This window comes from Ovis aries, chromosome 4 (assembly GCF_016772045.2).
Source record: "Ovis aries strain OAR_USU_Benz2616 breed Rambouillet chromosome 4, ARS-UI_Ramb_v3.0, whole genome shotgun sequence".
NCBI classification, from domain to species: domain Eukaryota; kingdom Metazoa; phylum Chordata; class Mammalia; order Artiodactyla; family Bovidae; genus Ovis; species Ovis aries.
In genome coordinates this window covers 95,202,050-95,225,360 of record NC_056057.1, presented here as the reverse complement: position 1 = coordinate 95,225,360, position 23,311 = coordinate 95,202,050, and the positions used below count along the sequence as shown (strand labels likewise).

Sequence of the window (23,311 nt, the reverse complement as noted above, 5' to 3'; positions counted from 1 at the left end):
TCAACAAAGATCCGTCTAGTCAAGGCTATGGTTTTTCCTGTGGTCATGTATGGATGTGAGAGTTGGACTATAAAGAAAGCTGAGTGCCAAAGAATTGATGGTGATGGTGTTGGAGGAGACTCTTGAAGAGTCCCTTGGACTGCAAGGAGATCCAACTAGTCTATCCTAAAGGAAATCAGTCCTGAATATTCATTGGAAGGACTGATGTTGAAGCTGAAACTCCAACTTTGGTCACCTGATGTGAAAAGCTGACTCATTTGAAAAGACCCTGATGCAGGGAAAGATTGAGGGCAGGAGGAGAAGGGGACGACAGAGGATGAGATGGTTGGATGGCATCACCGACTCAATGGACATGGGTTTCAGTGAACTCCGGGAGCCAGGGAGGGCTGGAGAGCTGTGGTTCATGGGGTCGCGTAGTCGGACACAACTGAGCGACTGAACTGAACTCATCTACCAACAAATTGTGTTTTACCTCAGAAGAGGTAATTCAGAAGGACTATTTCCTGGCCACTAACAGAGTAAAATAACAAAAAATGAAAACCTTTTTTGAACAGAGCTTTGATTTGGAAATATACAGAAAAGCTATCTATAGCTCTGTATTTAGCAAAATACATGCAATTTAAAATATTATTTTTTAAAAAATAAATAAATATTATTTAAAAAATCAAGTTCAGGTAGTAAGATCTTAGGGAGCTATATAAAGTTCATATAAGAATTTACGTAGATAAAACTCTCTAGCCTGACCTGCTTCAGAAATCACAATCTGGTTTACTCACCGTAAGGTTTACCCACCTGGATAAGTGAGACAGTGCCATCAGGGTTACTGAAAGTCTGGACTACGGTCTGCGATGGTACCAGGTGGGCTATACTGTGTGTGGTTGTGGCCTGTGTTTGTGTTTGTTGATCTTCAAAAGCATAGAGAAGGTCCTCCCGCCCATGCTGTTTATAACAGTTTTTAACTATGGTCCGTAGTGCTTGGGTCCATGAAACCTGTCATCGAAAGACCAGAAAAGCACATAAAGTCACAAAGAATGCTGGTTATTTAGTTCCACTGGGGAATAAGCAGCTGGTTAGCTATCAAACAAACCAAATCAAACTGGGATGGAGTAACTCTCTTCAGGATTACTTCTCACAGACCCATCTGAACACAAGGAAATTCAGCACCAAGTACCAGAGATTTCACACTGGTTTCCTTCCTGATCAAGGTCTGGATTAGCTTTTGGGTTTTATACCCTACTCTAACGTGAGGTCAACTTGTAAACCTCTCATAAAAGAAGGTTACTCTTTAGTCAAGAATTTTATTTAAGATTCTTAGTAAAATTTAAAAGCTAACCAAAAAACAAATACGCAGAACAAGTAAGGGAGGATACCTGGTTTAGTCTTTCTTCTTTTTTAAAATGTTTCATTATCACTAGACTTGACTAGTTTCACATCTCTCTATATGTATTTTCAACAGTGATTCTTGCTAACCAGAAATAAGGACATTTCTGAGTCTTCAAAGTGATTAATGGGGCTTTCCAGGTGGCACTAGTGGCAAAGAAGCTGCCTGACAATGCAGGAGACTTAAGAGACATGGGTTCGATCCCTGGGTCGGGAAGATCCCCTGGAGGAGGGCATGGCAACCCACTCCAGTATTCTTGCCTGGAGAATCCCATGGACAGAAGAGCCTGGAGGGCTCCATTCATAAGGTCACAAAAAGTTGGACACAACTGAAGCGACTTAATACACAAAGTGATTAATACTTTTACTTCGAGTTTCTTTAATTTTCCAAGCACCTTATAAAATTATAATAGTCCAAAAGGCAACTGCAGAGAGAAATATAAATTCATAGACCTATCCCAAGTCTTTATGGTGATGGACTGATAAACGGGAATCAGTGGATATTAAACTTCTTTTCGAGGATAGGTTTGACTACTACACACGTTTTTAGATTTTTTATAGCCTAAGAAGCAGAACAACAAAAATGAGCTGGTTGACTCAGAATGAAAAAGCAATAGGAAACTCAGGCTAGAGAAACCTCACCCTCTGCTTCTGCTCTTCCGTGCGCACATCACTCCGAACGTTTGCCCATGGGATATCTTCAGGCCACCAGATGGGCTTGCAGCTTTCTTTGCCCCAGCCTGGTTTCCCCCGACCTGTAGAGTACTTCAGCATCTCTGGGATAAATGCCCGAAGCTGGGCCTGGAAAACAAGAGCATAGTCATCAGTAGTCATGAAATACATCTGGGATATGTTTGTGTCTCCCAACAAATTCTAAGATTATAAAATAAAGAGCCTTCCTAGAGGGTCCTGCTGCTGCTGCTGCTGCTGCTAAGTCACTTCAGTCATGTCGGACTCTGTGCGACTCCATAGACGCCAGCCCACCAGGCTCCCCATCCCTGGGATTCTCTACGCAAGAATACTGGAGTGGGTTGACATGTCCTTTTCCAATGCATGAAAGTGAAAAGTCAAAGTGAAGTTGCTCGGTCGTGTCCGACTCTTAGTGATGCCATGGACTGTAGCCTACCAGGCTCCTCCGTCCATGGGATTTTCCAGGCAAGAGTACTGGAGTGGGGTGCCATTGCCTTCTCCACCTGGAGGGTCCTAGAGAATTCCAAATTGTGATGTCAGAACTGACTGCTTCTCATAGGTTACTAGAGCTCCATGAGTGATGGAGAATTATACATATGTTGATAAAGTGCACCTTAAGCTGCATGTCATACACTTGTTCCTATAAGATCAAGAATATCTAGTCTTGTGTTTGATTTCCACCCCTAAGGTTCTATTGATGCTATAGCTCATCTCCCTTCTAGAACATCTATGCATATAAGGTGTCAAACAAGGTCAACATGTTTTCAGAAAAAAAAAAAAAGTGTTCATTTGGAGATAGTAATCAGAACAATAAAATGAGAGAAATAAGAGGTGAGGAACAGATGAAAATCACTGTTATTTGTAAATAGTATGACTGTGTATCTCCCTAGAGAATAAAATGAAAAACCACTATAAACAATAAGAGAATTCAGTAACATGACTGACTATATGAAAATATATGAAAATAAATGGGATCTACTTAATAAAAAGGGAAAATAACTCTAAAACTCTTCTACAAAGTTTTTAGTAAGGTAGTCCAATGTCTGTGAGTCTGACATATAGTAACATAATGGCACATGTGTTGACCTTAGACATATTATAGATTTAATCCAGATTATTTTACAAATCAAATCCAGACCAAACAGATGTTAAACCACAGAGACAACTAACATTCTTTGTCTTCTGGCATGGTTACCACAATGTGTGTGTATGCTGTGGGAGAAGGGGAGGCTACTTTGTGAACATTCTTAATTGCTAACAATGATTTTTGGCAAGAGAATCAGTTTATCAAGTTATAGTCTTCCCCCTCAGACCTACTGCTTTCTTCTGAACCTGATGGTCTATAGTACTCCAGACATAAGCAACATCTTCTATCTAAGGACACACTTATATTGCCTCTTATGACCAAAATGAGAACAATTTTAGCATGAGTCAGACCCAAGGACATGGACTTATACCTTGTAGAGACAGAAAAAAAACAGAAATGGGAATACTTAAGTATTAATGAGAGAATGAGTATAGCAACCCTGTATTGAAGAACCTACTTAAACATCAAGCTTTCTCATTTAAATATTATTTAATTGAAAGATGATAGAAATTAGCAGATAATATGGGATCACAAACCCAAATCGGTAATGTTCACCTAATAAAAAGTTTTGGTTGACAGTATTTACATTGCTAATTCGTGTCCCAAGCCTGCTATTTCACCTCTCTTTCTAAGTCCCCCTTGTCTCCCAGACAGTCTCCTGCCTGCAGGATATGATATAATACACTCTGTTATATATTTGGCTCTGTGGCATCAAGCAGCAGGCTAATAGAAATGTATCCATTTGCAGACCCAGGCTATCAGCTGGCTCATGAGGTCACTTCTTCAGTTATTTTAAGAAAGTGCATCTCAAAGTCATTTTTCCCTTTATCCTGGCTTCCTGGGAGTGTGTCTTTCTCTAGCCTCAGTTATATAGAGAAGGAAAAGGTTCAATCCTCACAATATTTACATTTCTTCATATAAAGAAACAATAGCTTTCTCAGATGCGTAAACAAAATAAACTCGTATCACAGATTTTTACGTCTCCCCTTTCTTTTATTCTATTAACAGTCTTCAAAAGGAGAGTTCTTTATATCCATAGAATGAAGAGATAATGAAACAAGAAGGCCAAATATCTCTAAATTAACAAAAAAAAGAGAAAGTTTTCATAAAAGTCTGAAAAGATTTGCTAGAATTTCTAGATGGGAAATATTTCAAAGCCCTAGGAAGAAGACAGTAGAGGCTAATGAGAGGCAGCAGAAACAGAAGCAGCACAAAGGAAAGGTGACTTCCACAGACAAAAAAAAAAAAAAAAAATCCCATTAAGTTAAAAAATGGACCCAGAGTGAAATTAACAAATTTCAATACAGAGTCAGATCTTAACTTTTTAAAGTAGTATCAACTGTACAAAATTTGCCTCTATATCAAAATAAAAAGCAAAAAGCACTTCCTACCAGAAAAGTTAACTTTTCAAGTATGTACAGTTTAGGGATGAAGGACAATTTCTGCATTTAAGTGCACAGAGATAACGTGATAAAGGCAATTTTCCACTACACTATTTTTATACTGTTCCAAATAACGAGTGTTTGCAAAGGGATATTAATAAAGGGAAATGAGCTATCTAGTAAAGAAAGAGTTAAATGATTTCTTTCCAGAATTCAACACTGTGCTCTCATTACCAATTGGATTAATTACTGGTCCTGGAGAGTTTTGGAAACCCAAGCTACTCAATGTGCTTGTTAAGGAAGGTTTGTCTTTAATCCGCAGGGGAGACAATCAACAGGATGAGCAAAGGTAAAGCCTATCCTCTCTGGCTGTCCTTTAATTGGGCTGCAACAAGCTTTTCTGACCTCTCATTCTAATTTAAGGCTCAAGACCGGCTTCGAGTGTCCAGCTTGGTTAGTAAGCCCACCTCAAATCAGCAGAGAATAAAAAACACCACTCCTTCCAGGGCACATTCAGCAAAGAAAAAATATGTTACATCGTGCCAGTGGCAATCAAAAATAAAGATTATATAGAAACCACAGATAGTTTTTAAAAAGAAGATTTTTCTAACTCTCAAAAGTTTTAATCTGGCCAAAATGAAACAATACTTCTTATTATGCTATAAATTTTCCACTTGTAAATTCAGACACTTCTTTGTGGTCCAACAATACATTACCCTTATATATTCCCAACTACTCATTCCCTCTCTCTTCGCTCTGCATGTAATCGAGATGAGGAATTTTGAGGCTTCAGGTGTCCACTTAGGTTCAGTTACCAAGAAAAGGCCTTTCAAAATAAAATGTTTGCCAACCCCATATCTACTGAAGAGTTTGGAGAATACGCAACATATTTAAAGACATAACAGCTAAAATCAAGCCACATTAAAAGACAATGTTTTCTACATCCCACAGGAAAACAGCAACAGAGCAGAGAAGGAAAACCGAAGAACTTTCAGAGTGTGGCTTCATTATTTTAATTTAAAATTATGAACTTCCAGTTGATAGTCCCTATCATACTCAGATGGATATTTAAAGGGCATTAGAAAATAAAAACAAAATTATTTTTTTGCTCATTATCGGGAATTATTTGTATCCCTAACCTCTGTTCGTAGAGGTAATGAAAGTGACTTTCCTTACTAGAAACACCAATCCTATGTCCCCACATTCCCCAGGAGGGCCAGCAGAAACACTGGTTTCTCTTAATCTCATTTTCCCATAAAACACACTTTCATGGAAACACAGGAAGAACAAGTTTGGAAGGAAAGATAAAATCGCAGAATTCAAGGGACAGCCAGCCAGTGAAGACATTCCTCTCTCAAGCCAACACTTCTGCCTCTGTCTCCATACAACATCAATCCATTACACTGTCTCTCTCCCATTAATCTAAACGTTCTTAAAATTCTACCTTCTCTTTGAAGGAGTCTCAGACTGGTCAGTTTCTGCTACCTTATCCTAACTGTGCTCTTCTGTATCTAAATCTAAATAACACAGATAAGGTCAAAACCCTTTTTGATCCATCCTTCCCTAATCTAGTTACCTGTCCAGAGACATTAATTTGATGAACATCCTTTCTTATAGGTCAAATTCTATGCATTTGCACAGATATATGCTGGAAAGGCACAGTTTTATGTGATGGAAAAAACACACATATTTACATATTTTAGTATAATTCACTTTTTTCTACTCAACATTTTGCCATAGAGATCTGCTCGTGGCAGTACAACTAGAATAATCTCATTAAAAAAAAAAAAAAAGTAGTTGCCTAGTATCCACAGGACAGATTTTTCCAATTTATTTAACCATTCTCCTACTGATAACCATTTAGGTTGTAGCTCAGTTGGTAAAGAATCTGCCTGCAGTGCAGGAGACCCGGGTTCGATCCCTGGGTTGGGAACATCCCCTGGAGAAGGAAATGGCAACCCACTCCAGTATCCTTGCCTGGAAAATCTCATGGACAGAGGAGCCTGGTGGGCTGCAGTCCATGGAGTTGCAAAGAATCGGGCACGACTGAGCGAATAACACTGACACAGTGCTTGGACATGCTTCTTTGAGCACACCTGTGAGTATTCCTCTAGCAGAAAAGAATTGCTGGTTAAAGGGTATATGCATTCAACATTTTCACAGATACTGCATAACTATATTCCTAAAAGATTTTGTCAATCTTATTCCCACCAAATGGGCAGAACAAAACCCATTATTTCAAAACCTCCCTTCACTTTTCACATTTTTCCTTTGTTTTGCTTCCAAAAGGGAAGAAGAGCATAGCTCCAGCACCTGTGCACTGTCCAAAGCCACTGGGCCGAGACAGGTCCTGGCTCTTGCCTGCCAGCTACCTCAAGAGTGTGGGGTGCACGGGGTGTTCACATGTAACCTCCTGAGCTGCCTTCACATTTTTTAATTATTCTTTTTTATTTTGGCTCATTGGATATGGGAGAAATGATTTATTTTAATTATCATTACTAGTGAGGCTGAGACTTATATGTGTATTGACTGTTTTTCTTTACAATTCATAAGACTTTATTTTTCTAATTATCTTTTCACTAATTTGAAAAAAAATAGTCATCTGTTCTAGATATTCTTTGCCATACAGTACACAATTATTTTTCTCTAATCTAGTTCTGTCCTGAATATGGAATATAAATGCATGTTCCCTTCCCTTAGTATTCCTGAATATACCCTGAATTATTTTACTCTACTCAAAACACGCTGTGCTCTATTTAAGAACACAGCCAATGTTTTTGTTATTTTTCTTTTCTCTTGATCGCATCCTGCCTACCTAACATCTACAAGATGTGGAATGGCATCAGACACATCGGTACTTTTTGATCATTTCAGACAGTGAGAAAAGCCTGCTCTGCACACAGACTCTGACACGACAGTAGGAGAAGCAGTTAGGACCTGTGATCCGCAACGGCGGTTCTCAAAGTTCACTGCACAACGGAACTGTCTGGGGAGTTTAATCACTGCAGAAGCCTAAATCTCATCCCCAAATATTCTGGTCTAATTGGTCTAGAGCATGACCTGGGCACTAGGATTTTAAGTTCCCCTGGTGGTTCTACTGTGCAGCCAAGTTTGAGGACCACTGAACTAATTACTTCTTATCCAACCCTTCTTATTTAAAATTTTTAATTGTAGTAAAATATATATGAGATTTATCATTTAAAAATATACAGTTTAGTGGCACTAAGTACATTTGCAATGTTGTGCAATCATCACCGCTATTTCCAGAGCCCATTCACCATGAAACAGAAACTCTCTATCCATTGAACAATAATTCCCCATTTCTATTCCCCCAAACCCTGGTAACCTCTATTCTACTTTCCATCTTTATGTATTTGCCCATTCTAGATACCTCATGTAAGTGGAATCACACAATATTTGTCCTTCGTGTTTGGCATATTTCACATAGCATAATTTCCTAGCCTTTGAGGAGAAAAGGGAAAATATATGCTTTTTTAAAACAAAGCAAAGCAATACTCAAAAAAAGCTAACTTGATAACTGATGAATGTTTTCTGAGTAAAACCTATTAATCCCTGTGAATAATTTCTTTCAAAGAAGTAACCACATGGTGCTGAATGTTTCTGAAGATTCCCCTGAAAACTGGTGAAGAATTACTATCCTGTTGCATCATTACTCCAAGGGGATATTAAAGCAACAAAGACTGCCCCAGTGAGAGTAAGGGGAGGGCAATAAGTTCAAGGAAGGAGAAGAAAGGGAGAGGTGAGAAGGAGTGGATTTTAACCAATAATTCCAGCCTGTTCTCTCCAGAGGTATTTATTCTATAATTCTTTGCCTAGATATTTTCTAACACAAATTCCAAAAAGATTAACAACCTCCCACGAACAAGAAGACTCCTACAGAACTCTAATGTGGTAAAGAACATAACTGATTTTCTACCAGCAAAATCGTAATTATTACTTAAAGACACTACAAGAAATGATTTAAGTCCTTAAACTCAAAGTACAGTCTGAGAGCCAGCAGCACTGGCCTCACTTAGAAGGTAGAAAGCAGAATCGCAGGTCCCACTCCAGCCCTGATTCATAATCCACATTTAAACAAACAAGACTCTCAGGTGATTTCTTTGTACACTGAAGTTTGAAAAGCACAATTAGGCCATCCTCTGGTCTCTGGTCTGAAGTATCCTAGAAAATTTTGCTAAACTGGCTTTCAAAACCTCTGAAAAAGATGATTTAATTAGAGGTTGCAGAATCTATATTAAATTAATGATTTCTTCTCCTAAGCCTTTTCTCAACCTCCTTCAATTCTTATGCAAAGAGGCAGACAGAAATGGGATAAAGTCTAGCTACTGTTCTTAAAGGAGTCTAGAAATTCACGTTTTCATTTTTCCACTAAAAATACTACAGAGCTGTGTGGTTTTTGCTGGATAAACACAAAAATATCAGAATCAAGATAGATTTATAACAGTAAAAACAGAAGCTTTTCAGGTAAACAATCTATTTGTTCATATAGAATTATACTTTTACCAAAGATAAACAAAACACAACAAAAACCAAAACTAATAAGCTAATTCCTAAAAGAATCAGGGCATTCAGTTCACACAGAATTTAAGATACTATGTTATTAGTATCTTAATTTCAATCTGTTGTAGAAGGCAATTTTGATGACTGTCAGAGAAAATCAAGAAATTGTTTTGTAACAGTAACTGTTCAGTGTAGATGACCTGAAACGCTCAATCTGAGTGGTGATCACAATATAGTTTTACAGAAAAACAGAGAGAGAGAGAGTGACAGGAGTCGGGGGAGAGACAGAGAGGGGGAAGCAAGCACTGGCAGTATGGACTCCAGCCTAAGTTCTATTCGTTTGTCACTAGCTTGCTTCAGTCCCTAAGTTGTTTCCTCTCTTTCTGCCTCAATTCTTTAATACCCTGTGAACCGTACTGTTGTACTTCACTGCTGAGCAAAATCAAAATTCTAGGTTCATTAAGTTTCTCTAAGTGAAAAATGAGTGAGAAATGTTATGTTTAGGTTATTCAATATAGGTAACATATATATCTAGCATTTCTAATTAGTAGTAATACTTTGTGTGATTCCTTAGTTTCCAAAGTAGTTTTCAATATAACATCTCATTTTTTCTACCTCCAGTTCCCTAAGGATGGAATGCATATGTTTTCTCACTTTCATTAGATGAAACTAGGAACCAGGGCTACTGTGCAGTAGAACTGGGACTTAAAGACTAATCTTCTGACTTTAACTAACTATGCTAACTTTCTAATTTTTAAAGAATCAAAATAAAGGAACATATAACATTGAAACAATACTGAATGCAATTTACTCTCTTTGGATGATTCAGAACCATTTTTGGTTGTATATCGAATTATATTTCTAAAGTAGTCATCTCCATAGCACTCAGTGCAGAGAAGATGATTAGTTGAGCTGTCTGGTTAACCCAAGTCCATCTCTATTCTGGTGCACTTTTACAAATCTGGAATTTTATCACTTCAAGGAAATCATGGTCTCTAGAATTGGCATACACTTAAACTTAATTTGGTATCCAAAATTGGTATCCACTTTGTCCTTTATGGTTATAGATAATATTTGAGCTCTTCTTCCTTGATTATAAAATAGAAATTATATACATACATAAACACTCTCACACTGGACAGCAAGGATTAAATGAGATACTCCTATAAAGAATTAGTATTGTGCCTTCCAACACACAGTAGCTACAGGAGAGAATTTTTTAAAAAAAAACAAAAAACAGTTGACATCTTCACCAGAACACTAAGGAAAAAAAAAAAAAAAAAAAGTTGGACAAAGCAGAAACATCATAAAACCTGCACTTTAAAAAATTCAATTTTGGGTTTCTATGGTTACAAAAGTAATTCATGCTTATTAGACAAAGACAATGAAAATCACCCATAATGCCACCACACAGTGATAATCACTGTTAATATTGGTGTATACACCTTTAAAATTTCACACACACATGCGCAAGTTTTGTGTGTATGTTTTAAACAAATGAGATCAATTAATTCTGTATTCCCTGAATGGAAAAATCTAGGCCCCCTAGTAGAAACAAACAAACAGAAATAAAGTCCTAAACTCCTCAAATTTTATATATATATATATATATATATATATATATATATATATATAAAAGAAATGCTATTTTATCATCAGTTTTTAATTTAATATACCATAGTATTATTCTACTGTGATAGAAAAATAATCATCACTTCTAGTATCTAATATTTCACTGCATATTCACCTCTAGTCTCTTCTGGGCTAAGCTGCTCTTCTTTCCAGGTAAACACCACTACTATAATTTATTCAGTCACATTATTCTCAGATTTTCATTTTGTAAACAATGCCATGAGCATATATCTTTGCTTACTTGGAGGGCATGACACGCACATTGAAAATTTTGCCAACCTGCTCTCTGGAAAAATTTTACCAATGTATATTCTATTGCTGATGCTTTATATTCCCATTACCTTGCCTATCTAGGTTTGGTCTGAAACTAAACTCTGCTTTTACTACCCTTAATAGTTTTAGGATCAATAGGGGCACCCCCAGGATTGGAATATTCAGAAATTTCCATTCAGCTGGGAGCTGGGTTTTTCATCATTCTGCTCACTCCTCCTCACCATCCGTTTTGTTTGCCATGTGTTATTTTTCACTTGTCATCTGTGGTGAGAAGGGTAGGGAGGGAATGTACAACCATAAAGAAGATGTAGCTTCCAACCAAGCACCTCTGAAACTGACTCATGACTTGGTACCAGCTTCCCTTGGATGCACCACTGTACCAAGCTCTCCTGAGTACATATTTCACAAAAATGAAAAAATAGTTTCAAATGTTTTACCCCCAACATGATAATTAAACTGTCTGCTCTGACTTCTATGATCATCAGCAAACTTTCCTAATTATCAGTAGCCATGATTTAATATAATAAAAATCTCAGATTATTTCCACTAAACACACCAAATGTGACAAAGAAGCAAAACACTCCCATGGCAGGAGAAGAGTTTCTTAAACATGGTACATTCCTTCTTCTTAATGATTACTCCTTACTTCTGATTAATTAAGCCTCTTAATCAGAAGCTTAGTCAGCTTTAAATGTACTTTAAATCTGAGATAGAGTAGATTCTTTACATTAATCAGGTAAAATTCACCTTATGTTTTCTTTAACCAGTCAGAATAGCCCAATGTATTAATAATAGCAGGTATGAAGTGACAGGAAAAAAGTTTGGGTAATGTTTTCCTTTTTGAACCATTATCTAGAGATGCTTCAAGTATCCACAGAAAGATCTAGGATTCCAACAATCAAAAGATTACAATTTAGCTTTATATTTATAAAATACTGCATTACTTCAGACCAAGTTGCTAGTTTAGACTAGCAACTAAAAAAAACGGCGCCACCCCTTGAGCTGCAGCATTAATGTCTGCGCTGCATGAATGCCTCCTCGGGAGCCTCGCGAACCAGTTACCCATGATACTGGACTCATTCGTGTTCTGACCTTCAGGTCATCTACTGAACAGATACTATTACTATAGCAGTCCCTTGGTATCTTTGGGGCATTGGTTGCAGAAGCCCACCACAGGTAGCCAAAATTAGAGGATGCTCCAGTCCCTTACATAAACTGGCATAGGATCTGCACATAACCTACACACATCCTGCTGTACACTTTGAACTGTCTCTATATTACCTGTAATACCTATACTAATACCTAGTGTAAACAGGTACCAGTGCTGCAAATTCAAATTTTGCTTTTTGGAACTTTCTGCAATTTTTTCCCAGTTGAATCCACAGATGCAGAAATCATGGATACACAGTGTCAACCGTATTTAGAATACAGATATTATCTGATGCCAGGTAGCTATACTGGACCATGGCGAAGAATGGAAAGAAACTAAGCCCTTGCTCTCAATTCTAGCTGAAGAAACAGATCATACACAAGTATAAATTAAACAAATAAGACAGTTTCAGGTAGTGATAAGTCTTGCAAAGACAGTAAAATGGGGCTGTATTAGTCTGTGACTTGGTGGTGAAGAGAGAGCTTCATTAGATGGGATAATCAAGAAAGGCTTGTCTCAGGAGGTGATATTTAAGCTAGACTTTGAATAAGGTAAGGTCAATGCAACAGTCTGGGAGAATAATGTTTCAGGCAGGGGACGTAGCAGAAGTGAAAGAAAGAGTTTGGGGTGTTTGACAGAAAGGAGGAGGATGAGCATGGCCAGAACACAGTGACTAAGGCGGAGAATGAGAAATGAGGTAGAGGCCTGGTTATATACGGCCTCAGAGGCCTTGGCAGTGTCTGAATTTAATTCTAGGAATAGTGGAAAGCCATTAAAGGGCTGACACAAGAGTGATATTACTTGATTTAAGTTTTTCAAACAATCTCTGGTGGCTCTGTAGAGCATGGACTGCAACAGAAAGGAGATCAACAGAACTGACCAATTGAAAGAGTCCATGCAAGAAGCTAAAGGTTTGGGCAAGGGTGGCGAAGCGGACCAAGACGAATGGTCAGAGTACGTTCGGAGGTGAAATGACATGACTTGCTGAAAACCTAAATGTGGTTGGTGAGTAGTGAGGGCGAAACAGGAAACCAAGGATTACTCCTATGCAGGGACTTGAGCAACCAGATGGACTGTGCAGCCGTTAGCTGATGCGAGGGTACTAGGGGAGGAGCAGATTTGGAGCGGGGAGTGGAGGCAATCAAAGTTCTGTTTTGGGCCTGTCTAGTACTGAAAATCTACTAGTGATATAAGCTGGGGTATAGACCGCATACAGATGGGATATAAAGCCCACCTGACAGGATGAGACTACTTGGAGAAAAACTACAGATAGAGCCCTGGGACACAACAATACTGGTCAAGTGAGAAGAGGAAGCGGAGCTAGCAGAAGAGCTGAGAGGGAGTATGCAGAATGGCAGGAGGATATTCAGGACAGTGTGGGGTACAGAAACTGAAAGAAGAAAGTTCCAAGAAGGAAGGAGTATGATAAATGCTGCTGAAGTCTGAACAAGATAAAGAAAGAAGGGACTCTGCTGGCAGTCCAGTGATTGAGAGCCTGTGCTTCCACTGCAAGGGATGCAGGTTCAATACCTGGTCAGGGAACTGAGATCCTGCATGCCATGTGCCACGCCAAAAAAAACAAAGATAAGAAAAGAAAACTCACAACTGGATTTAAAGCTAGAAGTATTCAAAAAGAAAAAAGGTAGGAAGATATGTTATGAAAAAAGGTATTTGTTCTTGATCAAGCTATCACTTTTAGAGCTAAAAAAACAAAAGGAACAGTCTCAGCAAAACCCTTGAGGTTATGTTGATTTACCAGGATTAGCACATTTTGACTTTCCCTCTCAAAGGGAGAAAAGGGAAGCAATGACCCAGGAGGGTGTCCTTCCGAGTTTTCCATTCTTATTCCCTGGAGAGGGGAGGCCCCTGTGGCATCAGTGTGGTGGAATTCAGAATTTATATGGAAAGAGGAACAGCTCAGCCCAAGAGAGACTGCAGGTCTCTTGCTCCATTTGATTGCGATTCATCAAAGTTCTGACAGTCTCCTGTCCAAACCAATTCCAGCTAAAGGTAACCCAAGGCCCAACTGAAAGGAAAAAACTGCCAACAGGAGGAGAAGACCACATCCATGCCCTCGGCTGGGGGCATTCTTCTGGCCTACATTTTCTTTCCCAGGGTTGCTACTATCAGACTCCAGCCTGCATCTTACTCTGATGGTGGATCACTGAGGACAAAACTAAACAAAGCGATGTGAGGCCCGCCCACACCTGTGCCACCTGTTTCTCCTCCTCACTCCCCGCCCCTTACCTGGGTCATTTTGTCTACAGAGACTGGAATTCCATCGATAGTGAGAGGCGGCAGCTCTGAGTTAACCTCCTGTGGCGCAGGGGCGTGCTCTGCCAGGGCGGACTCCAGGTCTTCCAGGATCATGCTCTTGTACTTACGCACCTGCAGGGAATTAAGGGCAGAAGTAAACAAAATGCCCAACAACCAGGGAGGGTTGGTGCCAAGCAACCAGGGAGTGGGTGGGGCTGGACTCCCTCAACCACTGCAGAGCCCTAAGAACAAACATGTCTACAACTAGTGGATAAAAATACCCGCTGGCCCCAAAGACATCACATCGTACAGAAGTAAATGAAAAGATGATGAAATTACAGGTAACAATGGGATAAAGAAGCCAGAGGAAAGAGTTTTCTAGAAATACAGCTCCTCAGTTAAAAATCACATTTTCTCAGTAATGCTGGCCCCATTACCTGTTTCAGATCTAACAGGAATGGTATTCATAGTCTGCATTTCCCAGGCCATCTGATAAAACCCAGCTGTGGCAGTTAATTACCAAAATCATTTCCAAGATCACTGAGGATTTATGTCTCTAAAACTCTAAGCACCCTCTTTGAAACTTCGCTATGCCCGCTGTTTTCCTACAAAGCTAGACTGCCAAACAGGAGATCAACTGTACAAGAGGCATCAGAGAAAAACAACAAGAAGTGTATACTGGGTGTCACAGGCGCCACTATCAGTAAGGCCTGGGGCCAGAGAGCGCACCACAGGTCAAGTGCTCTTCCTCTCTGTCGGGGACTCCCTGGTGACAGAGGTGACCTTTAAAACCTTGAGGCCTCTGTAACTCTGCCAAGGCCATGTCTGAGCCAGATACTGCTGCTCTGACTCCATTCTTTCCACTATCAGTGAAAGTCTCTCAAAAAAACAGAACAGTAGCAAGCTGCACATGGATACATTCTTCTATAGAATGTAGAGAGTTCACTGGATTCTACCACCACCAATAATGGGTTCACTTACTTACCAGAAACACACCAGTGGGGATGAGGATACTTTAGGAATAATAAAGGAAGCCATGGAGTTATAAAAATGTAACAAGATGGGATAGAAAATTAACTTGCTTTCAGGGCTCAGGCCATCATCATAGAAAAAAAGGTAAGAGAATACGAGGTTTACCCAGAAGTTATAACAATGTTATAGTCCTGGACTGAACTCTTAGTCACCATATAGTTCCCTATAAATATCTCATTATAAAGATTAGAAGAGAAAAATCCCCATACTCCACCTCAAACATATGGAAAAGTAAGAATTACTGGCTACAATGTACAACTTTTAAAGAAATTTCCAACAGATCAACAACAAAGGTGATGAAAGAAAAATAGTGCAAACTTATAAAATCATTATTACTCTAGATTCAGTTTTATCCTGGTTTCTAAAGATAAAGTTTCAAAAATTATTGCCAATGTATTTACTGTAAATAGCTGTGTTGCCATGACATCTTTAAGGATATATATTTTCCGATTTCTAGGTTTATACATCATAAGTAGAGTTTTTACACTACCAACCCACAGAAAAACTGAGTAAGCCTAGGTTATAGTCTTTGAACTTTAATGTATCAGGTTAAACCATTATATGTATATATGCCCATAGTAAGAGTAAATGAAAATAGTATAAAAAACTTTTATTGTGCAGAAACATCTTGCATTCAAAGATAAAAATTATTAGCTTATTACTATTATTACATTAATAGCCAGTTTCAAACAATTTCAGCCGTTTTATGGGTCAGTAGAATTTCAGAAATTCAGATCCAGGCATTTTGCTAAATTTATCCATTATATCTTGATTAAAAAAAAAAATGCTGGGAGAACATCCTTCAGAGTAATTTACAACTTCAGGTTGTGACCACAGTATTTCTAAGTTTGCTAACTTTCACAGAGTTATAAAGCTAGCATTTCAATTCTACCTAATTTATCAGTCCTGAGATAATCCCCCCCACCCCCCGCCATTTATCATTCCTCTGGAAACTTGGATCCCTCTTAAAATTGCTATAGACATGTGGTATGAGGCACAGCAGTCATGGCCTGCACATATGCGAACACGGTTGTTATGGAGGCACAACTGCAATCCCCAGGCCTTTTCAATCAGCAAACCATTTAGCACCATTTCAGAAAGGAATGTGAACCTTGGCTGTTGTCTGATAACGTCCCCAGTGATCTTCCCGGTACGACCGAAAAGCACCAGCATCAAACTTGTCACAGCTGAGAAAAAGTCTCAGAGACAATAGCAGAGCTCTTTTGACAGAAATGCAGCATCACCCATGCTCCTGATGGTAAGGAAGACAATATATTACATGCAACCTTGCAGACAATGATGACTCTGAAACAGGAAGTAATTCGGAATTGGACTCTGAATGTGAAAATGTTTTAGGAATAGCTAAAAAACAATTTCTGAAATCGGAAATTTATTTCACTTACATTTTCCTTTTTACATATTTACAAAAGCAATATGATCAAAAGCTGTCTCTAAGTAAGCCTGAAAAAGCTCTTTCAATAAGTATAAAATAAAAATTCTAAGTGATAGTAAGCGCTATGTCAAAGTTTACCAGTGTTTTTTCTTTGTGGCACATAAATAATGGTGCATCCTATAACTCATGGTATCACAGATATGATGAAATACAGGTCTGTTTTAGAAACTTCTACTTTCTTTTCCAAAATCCACAGCTAAAGCCTTTGTCATTTCATACCAATACGTCACTGCCAACTAACTGGTTTCACAATTCAAGTTAAAAACCACTTAACAACAAATTCAGTTGGTCTGCCTGCCAAGCTCTCCTCCTCCAATTCATTCTTTATACTGCTGCCATTTAAAATTTCTGAAAGATTGCTATAATCAAATACCATTTATTGAATACTTGCTATGTGTCAAGCACTGCATACATTATTCAGTTAATTCTCACCTAGTTTTATAAAGAAACTACCATTATATCCATTTTGCAGATAAGAAAACTCGGGCTTAAGTAACATTCCCAAATCATATAGGAATACAGCAGAAAGTCAAATTAATTTTTAAGTAGCTCCAAAGCCTATATGTTCAGCCACTTCCGATCGTTTATCTTTTTTTCTCAAAAATAGTCCTACAGTGCCCCACTTCTTACAGGATTGCATTTCAACCACTCTGATCATTCCTTGCTTTCCCAATATTCTCTGCCAAGGCCAACTACAGCCATGCATGCTCAGCTCTATAGATTATGTGAATAAGCACCCTCTTGAGTTCCTCATGTATAAGCCAGAGTCCTACTAGGCAACTTTGCTCACCATCCTTCCTCTTTAGCCGGCCAGCCTCCTCACTAACTTTCGCATATAACAAGTTCTTTTCTATCTCTGTGGAGAAGGAAATGGCAATCCACACCAGTGTTCTTGCCTGGAGAATTCCCATGGACAGAGGAGCCTGGCATGTTTCAGTACATGGGGTCGCAGAGTTGGACACGACTGAGTGACTAACACACTTTCTATCTCTGGGTCTTTAACTGTTTCTAATCCAAATACTATCCATTATTCAAGACCAACTCAATTCCCACTTTCTCTGAGAAAACTTCCCAAGTGTTCCTGTCCTAATTCTTTTACTCTTTTAAATGCCAACAGACTCAAATAATCGTGTGTCACTTACGTTGGTCTATGTTGCACACAACCATTGTTATGACATCACTGAGCACAGGAACCAGACCTTTTATTTTTTCAACATACATTATGAAACATTTCACATATTCAGACATGTACAGATAATATATTGTATAGATAAAACATTTTCATAATTACCAGCGACAAAGTGTTTAGGGTATTTATAGGAGACTTAAAGAGTTCTGGGCACTGAACGAGCTTGTTGAGGATTTAGGAATTGGCTGCTACAACCATAAGGTCAATGGGCCTTTACTAAGGTTGCAAAAATAATCTCAGATAAGATATCAAAATCCTTCTATATACTTGTATTTCTGGATAAAAGAAATATCTTCAGGAAGGTCTCAAAAAAGATTTTTAAAATTATTTTTTACCTATGAGCTCCTCTGTGATTAAAAATACACTGTCATCTGATGAATATAATAAAGAGATGCCCAAGCACAGGGCTGCCTTCAGATCAGGGATCCTGAAGCACACCTGGCACAGAGCCAGGCCACAGGCTGTGGCCCATGGCATCTGCTGGCTTCATCCTCTTCTCTCTCCAGTCCCAATGTCAGCCTCTTTCCTCTCCTGCCTCAGTCCTGATCTCTTTTTCCCCAACCCCTTGGGTCCCTTGTTTTCAACCTTGAAATCTCAAAAGACCTGGATGGAATTCTTACCTTATACTTTGTATCTAACAGTCTTAACCATTTGTTGCATAACTTAATAAGCAACAGGGCTTTTACTTTATCACTTTTTATATTATTATTATTATTGCCTGTGTCATGTGGCATATGGGATCTTAGTTCCCCAACCAAGGATCTAACCCATGCCTTCTGCATTGGAGCTCGGATTCTTAACCACTGGACCATCAGGGAAGTCCCTTACTTTATTACTTTTTAAATATGCTTCCACGTTTCAGGTAACCTAAAGCCATCTTTTAAAAACTTATCTAAATAAGTGAATGACTCAGAACAAGAAATCATGACCAACTCCCGAGTCCACTTATCTACTGGGAAGGTGGAATTAAACGAAGGCAGAAGGATGATTTCAAGGAAGCTGTGACAAACCCTGAGCTACATCTTGCTTCTGTGACTGTGATTCCTAGGCCTATTCCTACAAAGCTCATTACAGTATGTGAAACAGCAGTAAGTCATAAGGAGAGTGTTCTTACGACTCAACAACTTTAAAATCTACCATTTACCAATTCCCATTAGATACAAAGTATGAGATAAGAATTTCATCCAAGTCTTTTGAGATTTCAAGGTTCAATTCCTTTCATGCCAGTTCTTCATAAAGACTACATATAGGAGAAAGATAATAAACTTTAATTTCTATTTCTCCTCAGTGAGGTTGCTATTATCTTTATTTCACACGTAAGGACACTGAGCCACATAAATGAAAAATCAGTGTGGGAAATCACTCACAAAATCAAAACTTAAACACAGTTTTCACCAAAGCGAACTTTTTAGCTATATACATTAACACCAACCTATGTGCATGATTCAATTAACCTGTCTAAAACTTACATTCCAATTGTGGGCAAGGATGTAATATGAAGAAATAAATGAAAACCTGGAAAACATAAGAAAAGCTTCAACACCATCTATTAGAGGGCCCAGTAAAATTTTCAATTCTCCTTTGACAAATTTGTAAAAAACTGCTAATTTTGACTCTGAAATCCATATTCCAAAGATGAACAGCCCTATGGAATTTAAATCTTTCAGAGTTCCCAGCAGCCTCCAGAAAAAAGCACAACAAGAAAGGTTAATGACGGCTTCAGGCAGGAGGACAAAATGCAAATACCACAGTTTTAATACTATTTAATGAGATAATACATGAAAAGTGCTTATAACTTACAACCTAGAACACAGAATTCAGTAAATGTTAGACATTATTATAAAACTCAAATAATTTTTTACTGTTACTAATATGAGAGTATGCAGAGTACACTGTATAACTGATTACAGTAAATATGAGCTCTGATTCTTTAATACCACCCTGAATACCAATATATGTATACGATTAAGGAATATTCTATACTTTGAAGGTTTAACAAAATCACTGGAAATAATCAAGAGTGTAGTATCCCTTTGAGAGATATGGTTTAATTACTTTTTCAATTTTGTATGTGTTTATTGTCTTACTGGTTTGGATATATTTTGGTCATTTTTTAATTAAATTATCCACTTGGTTGAGGTTTCTAATTTAAAAGAAGAGAATTAATGCATAGCATTTCCTTACAATGTTCAATCTATTTTTTATCTGCAACTATAACTCATCTCACTTCTAAGACTGTGTATTTGTTTTCCTCAACCTTTTTCTCAATTAGTATGCTCATTTATCTATTTCATTAGATTTTTCATAGTTCAGTTCAGTAGCTCAGTCATGTCCAACTCTTTGCGACCCCATGAACCGCAGCACGCCAGGCCTTCATGTCCATCAACAACTCCCGGAGTCCACCAAAACCCATGTCCATTGAGTCGGTGATGCCATCCAACCATCTCATCCTCTGTCGTCCCCTTCTCCTCCTGCCCTCAATCTTTCCCTGCATCAGGGTCTTTTCAAATGAGTCAGCTCTTTGCATCAGGTGGCCAAAGTATTGGAATTTCAGCTTCAGCATCAGTCCTTCCAATGAACACTAAGGACTGATCTCCTTTAGGATGGACCAGTTGGATCTCCTTACAGTCCAAGGGACTCTTAAGAGTCTTCTCTAACACCACAGTTCAAAAGCATCAATTCTTTGGTGCTCAGCTTTCTTTATAGTCCAACTCTCACATCCATACGTGACCACTGGAAAAACCGTAGCCTTGACTAGATGGACCTTTGTTGACAAAGTAATGTCTGCTTTTCAATAGGCTGTCTAGGTTGGTCATAATTTTCCTTCCAAGGAGTAAGCATCTTTTAATGTCATGGCTGCAGTCACCATCTGCAGTGATTTTGGAGCCCCCAAAATAAAGTCTGACACTGTTTTTCCACTGTTTCCCCATCTATTTGCCATGAAGCGATGGGACCAGATGCCATGATCTTCGTTTTCTGAACGTTGAGCTCTAAGCCAACTTTTTCGCTCTCCTCTTTCACTTTCATCAGGAGGCTCTTTTAGTTCTTCTTCACTTTCTGCCATAAGGGTGGTATCATCTGCATATCTGAGGTTATTGATATTTCTCCCAGCAATCTTGATTCCAGCCTGTGCTTCCTCCAGTCCAGCATTTCTCATGATATACTCTGCATATAAGTTAAATAAGCAGGGTGACAACATACAGCCTTGACGTCCTCCTTTTCCTGTTTGGAACCAGTCTGTTGTTCCATGTCCAGTTCTAAGTGTTGCTTCCTGACCTGCATACAGGTTTCTCAAGAGGGCAGGTCAGGCGGTCTGGTATTCCCATCTCTTTCAGAATTTTCCACAGTTTATTGTGATCCACACAGTCAAAGGCTTTGGCATAGTCAATAAAGCAGAAATAGATGTTTTTCTGGAACTCTCTTGTTTTTTCCATGATCCAGTGGATGCTGGCAATTTGATCTCTGGTTCCTCTGCCTTTTCTAAAACCAGCCTGAACATCTGCAAGTTCACAGTTCACATATTGCTGAAGCCTGGCTTGGAGAATTTTAAGCATCATTTTACTAGCATGTGAGATGAGTGTAATCGTGCAGTAGTTTGAGCATTCTTTGGCATTGCCTTTCTTTGGGATTGGAATGAAAACTGACCTTTTCCAGTCCTGTGGCCACTGCTGAGTTTTCCAAATTTGCTGGCATACTGAGTGCAGCCCTTTCACAGCATCATCTTTCAGGATTTGAAACAGCTCAACTGGAATTCCATCACCTCCACTAGCTTTGTTCGTAGTGATGCTTTCTGAGGCTCAACATCACATTCCAGGATGTCTGGCTCTAGGTGAGTGATCACACCATCGTGATTGTCTGGGTCGTGAAGCTCTTTTTTGTACAGTTCTTCTGAGTATTGTTGCCACCTCTTCTTAATATCTTCTGCTTCTGTTAGGTCCATACCATTTCTGTCCTTTATCGAGCCCATCTTTGCATGAAACGTTCCCTTGGTATCTCTAATTTTCTTGAACAGATCTCTAGTCTTTCCCATTCTGTTGTTTTCCTCTATTTCTTTGCACTGATCGCTGAGGAAGGCTTTCTTAGCTCTTCTTGCTATTCTTTGGAACTCTGCATTCAAATGGGAATATCTTTCCTTTTCTCTTTTGCTTTTCGCTTCTCTTCTTTTCACAGCTTTTTTAAGGCCTCCTCAGACAGCATTTTGCTTTTTTGCATTTCTTTTCCATGGGGATGGTCTTGATCCCTGTCTCCCGTACAATGTCACGAACCTCCATCCATAGTTCATCAGGCACTCTGTCTATCAGATCTAGTCCCTTAAATCTATTTCTCACTTCCACTGTATAATCATCAGGGATTTGATTTAGGTCATACCTGAATGGTCTAGCGGTTTTCCCTACTTTCTTCAATTTCAGTCCGAATTTGGCAGTAAGGAGTTCATGATCTGAGCCACAGTCAGCTCCTGGTCTTGTTTTTGCTGACTGTATAGAGCTTCTCCATCTTTGGCTGCAAAGAATATAATCAGTCTGATTTCAGTGTTGACCGTCTGGTGATGTCCATGTGTAGAGTCTTCTCTTATGTTGTTGGAGGAGGGTGTCTGCTATGACCAGCGCATTCTCTTGGCAGAACTCTATTAGCCTTTGCCCTGCTTCATTCCTCATTCCAAGGCCAAATTTGCCCGTTACTCCAGGTGTTTCTTGACTTCCTACTTTTGCATTCTAGTCCCCTATAATGAAAAGGACAACTTTTGGGGTGTTAGTTCTAGAAGGTCTTGTAGGTCTTCATAGAACTGTTCATAGTACCATTTCTTCATAGAACTTTTTCATAGTACCATATCTTGAATAACAATTCTGTTTACAAAATCATTAATTCCTTCTACATGTTTACTTACTGTACATCTTTCTCAGATGAAGTTTCTTTTCTTTCTTTCTTGTATATATAGAAAAAAAGTCAAGGCAATAAACATCTTTTTAAGCATCTGTTTAGATCATAATTTTTAAGGCTATTTAAAATTTGTTTTTAAATAGTTTGCAGATTAAGTTGTTCTCTTAAGTGTTTTTATATACATATAAGTGATTGGCTTTGCTGTATAGCAGAAACTAACACAACATTGTAAAACTACTACAGTAAAAGGTATTTTAAAATTTCCATGTGGCTGAAAATTTCTGTCAATCTTTCTTATATTAACTTCTAAATTTTTTATTCTTTAATCAAAAATATAACCTGTGTAATTTTCTACCTTGTACAATTTATTAAGATTTACTTTGGGACC

At 38.5% G+C, this 23,311-nt stretch overlaps 1 protein-coding gene across 10 annotated transcripts in view; it reads right to left on the bottom strand.

The window, feature by feature from the left end:
* Positions 1–23,311, bottom strand: part of NRF1 (nuclear respiratory factor 1) — a 127,313-nt gene that overhangs the window by 42,875 nt on the left and 61,127 nt on the right. For all 10 annotated transcript variants that reach the window (XR_009600433.1, XM_060414825.1, XM_060414828.1 and 7 more), the window contains 3 exons: positions 14,363–14,503; positions 2,023–2,181; positions 793–990 (listed from right to left, as the gene is read on the bottom strand). Coding sequence is in view for 9 of the 10 variants with exons in the window: in XM_060414825.1 (XP_060270808.1) it covers positions 793–990; positions 2,023–2,181; positions 14,363–14,503 (498 nt within the window). In the remaining variant the exon portion in view is untranslated. The remainder of the gene's footprint in view (positions 1–792; positions 991–2,022; positions 2,182–14,362; positions 14,504–23,311) is intronic.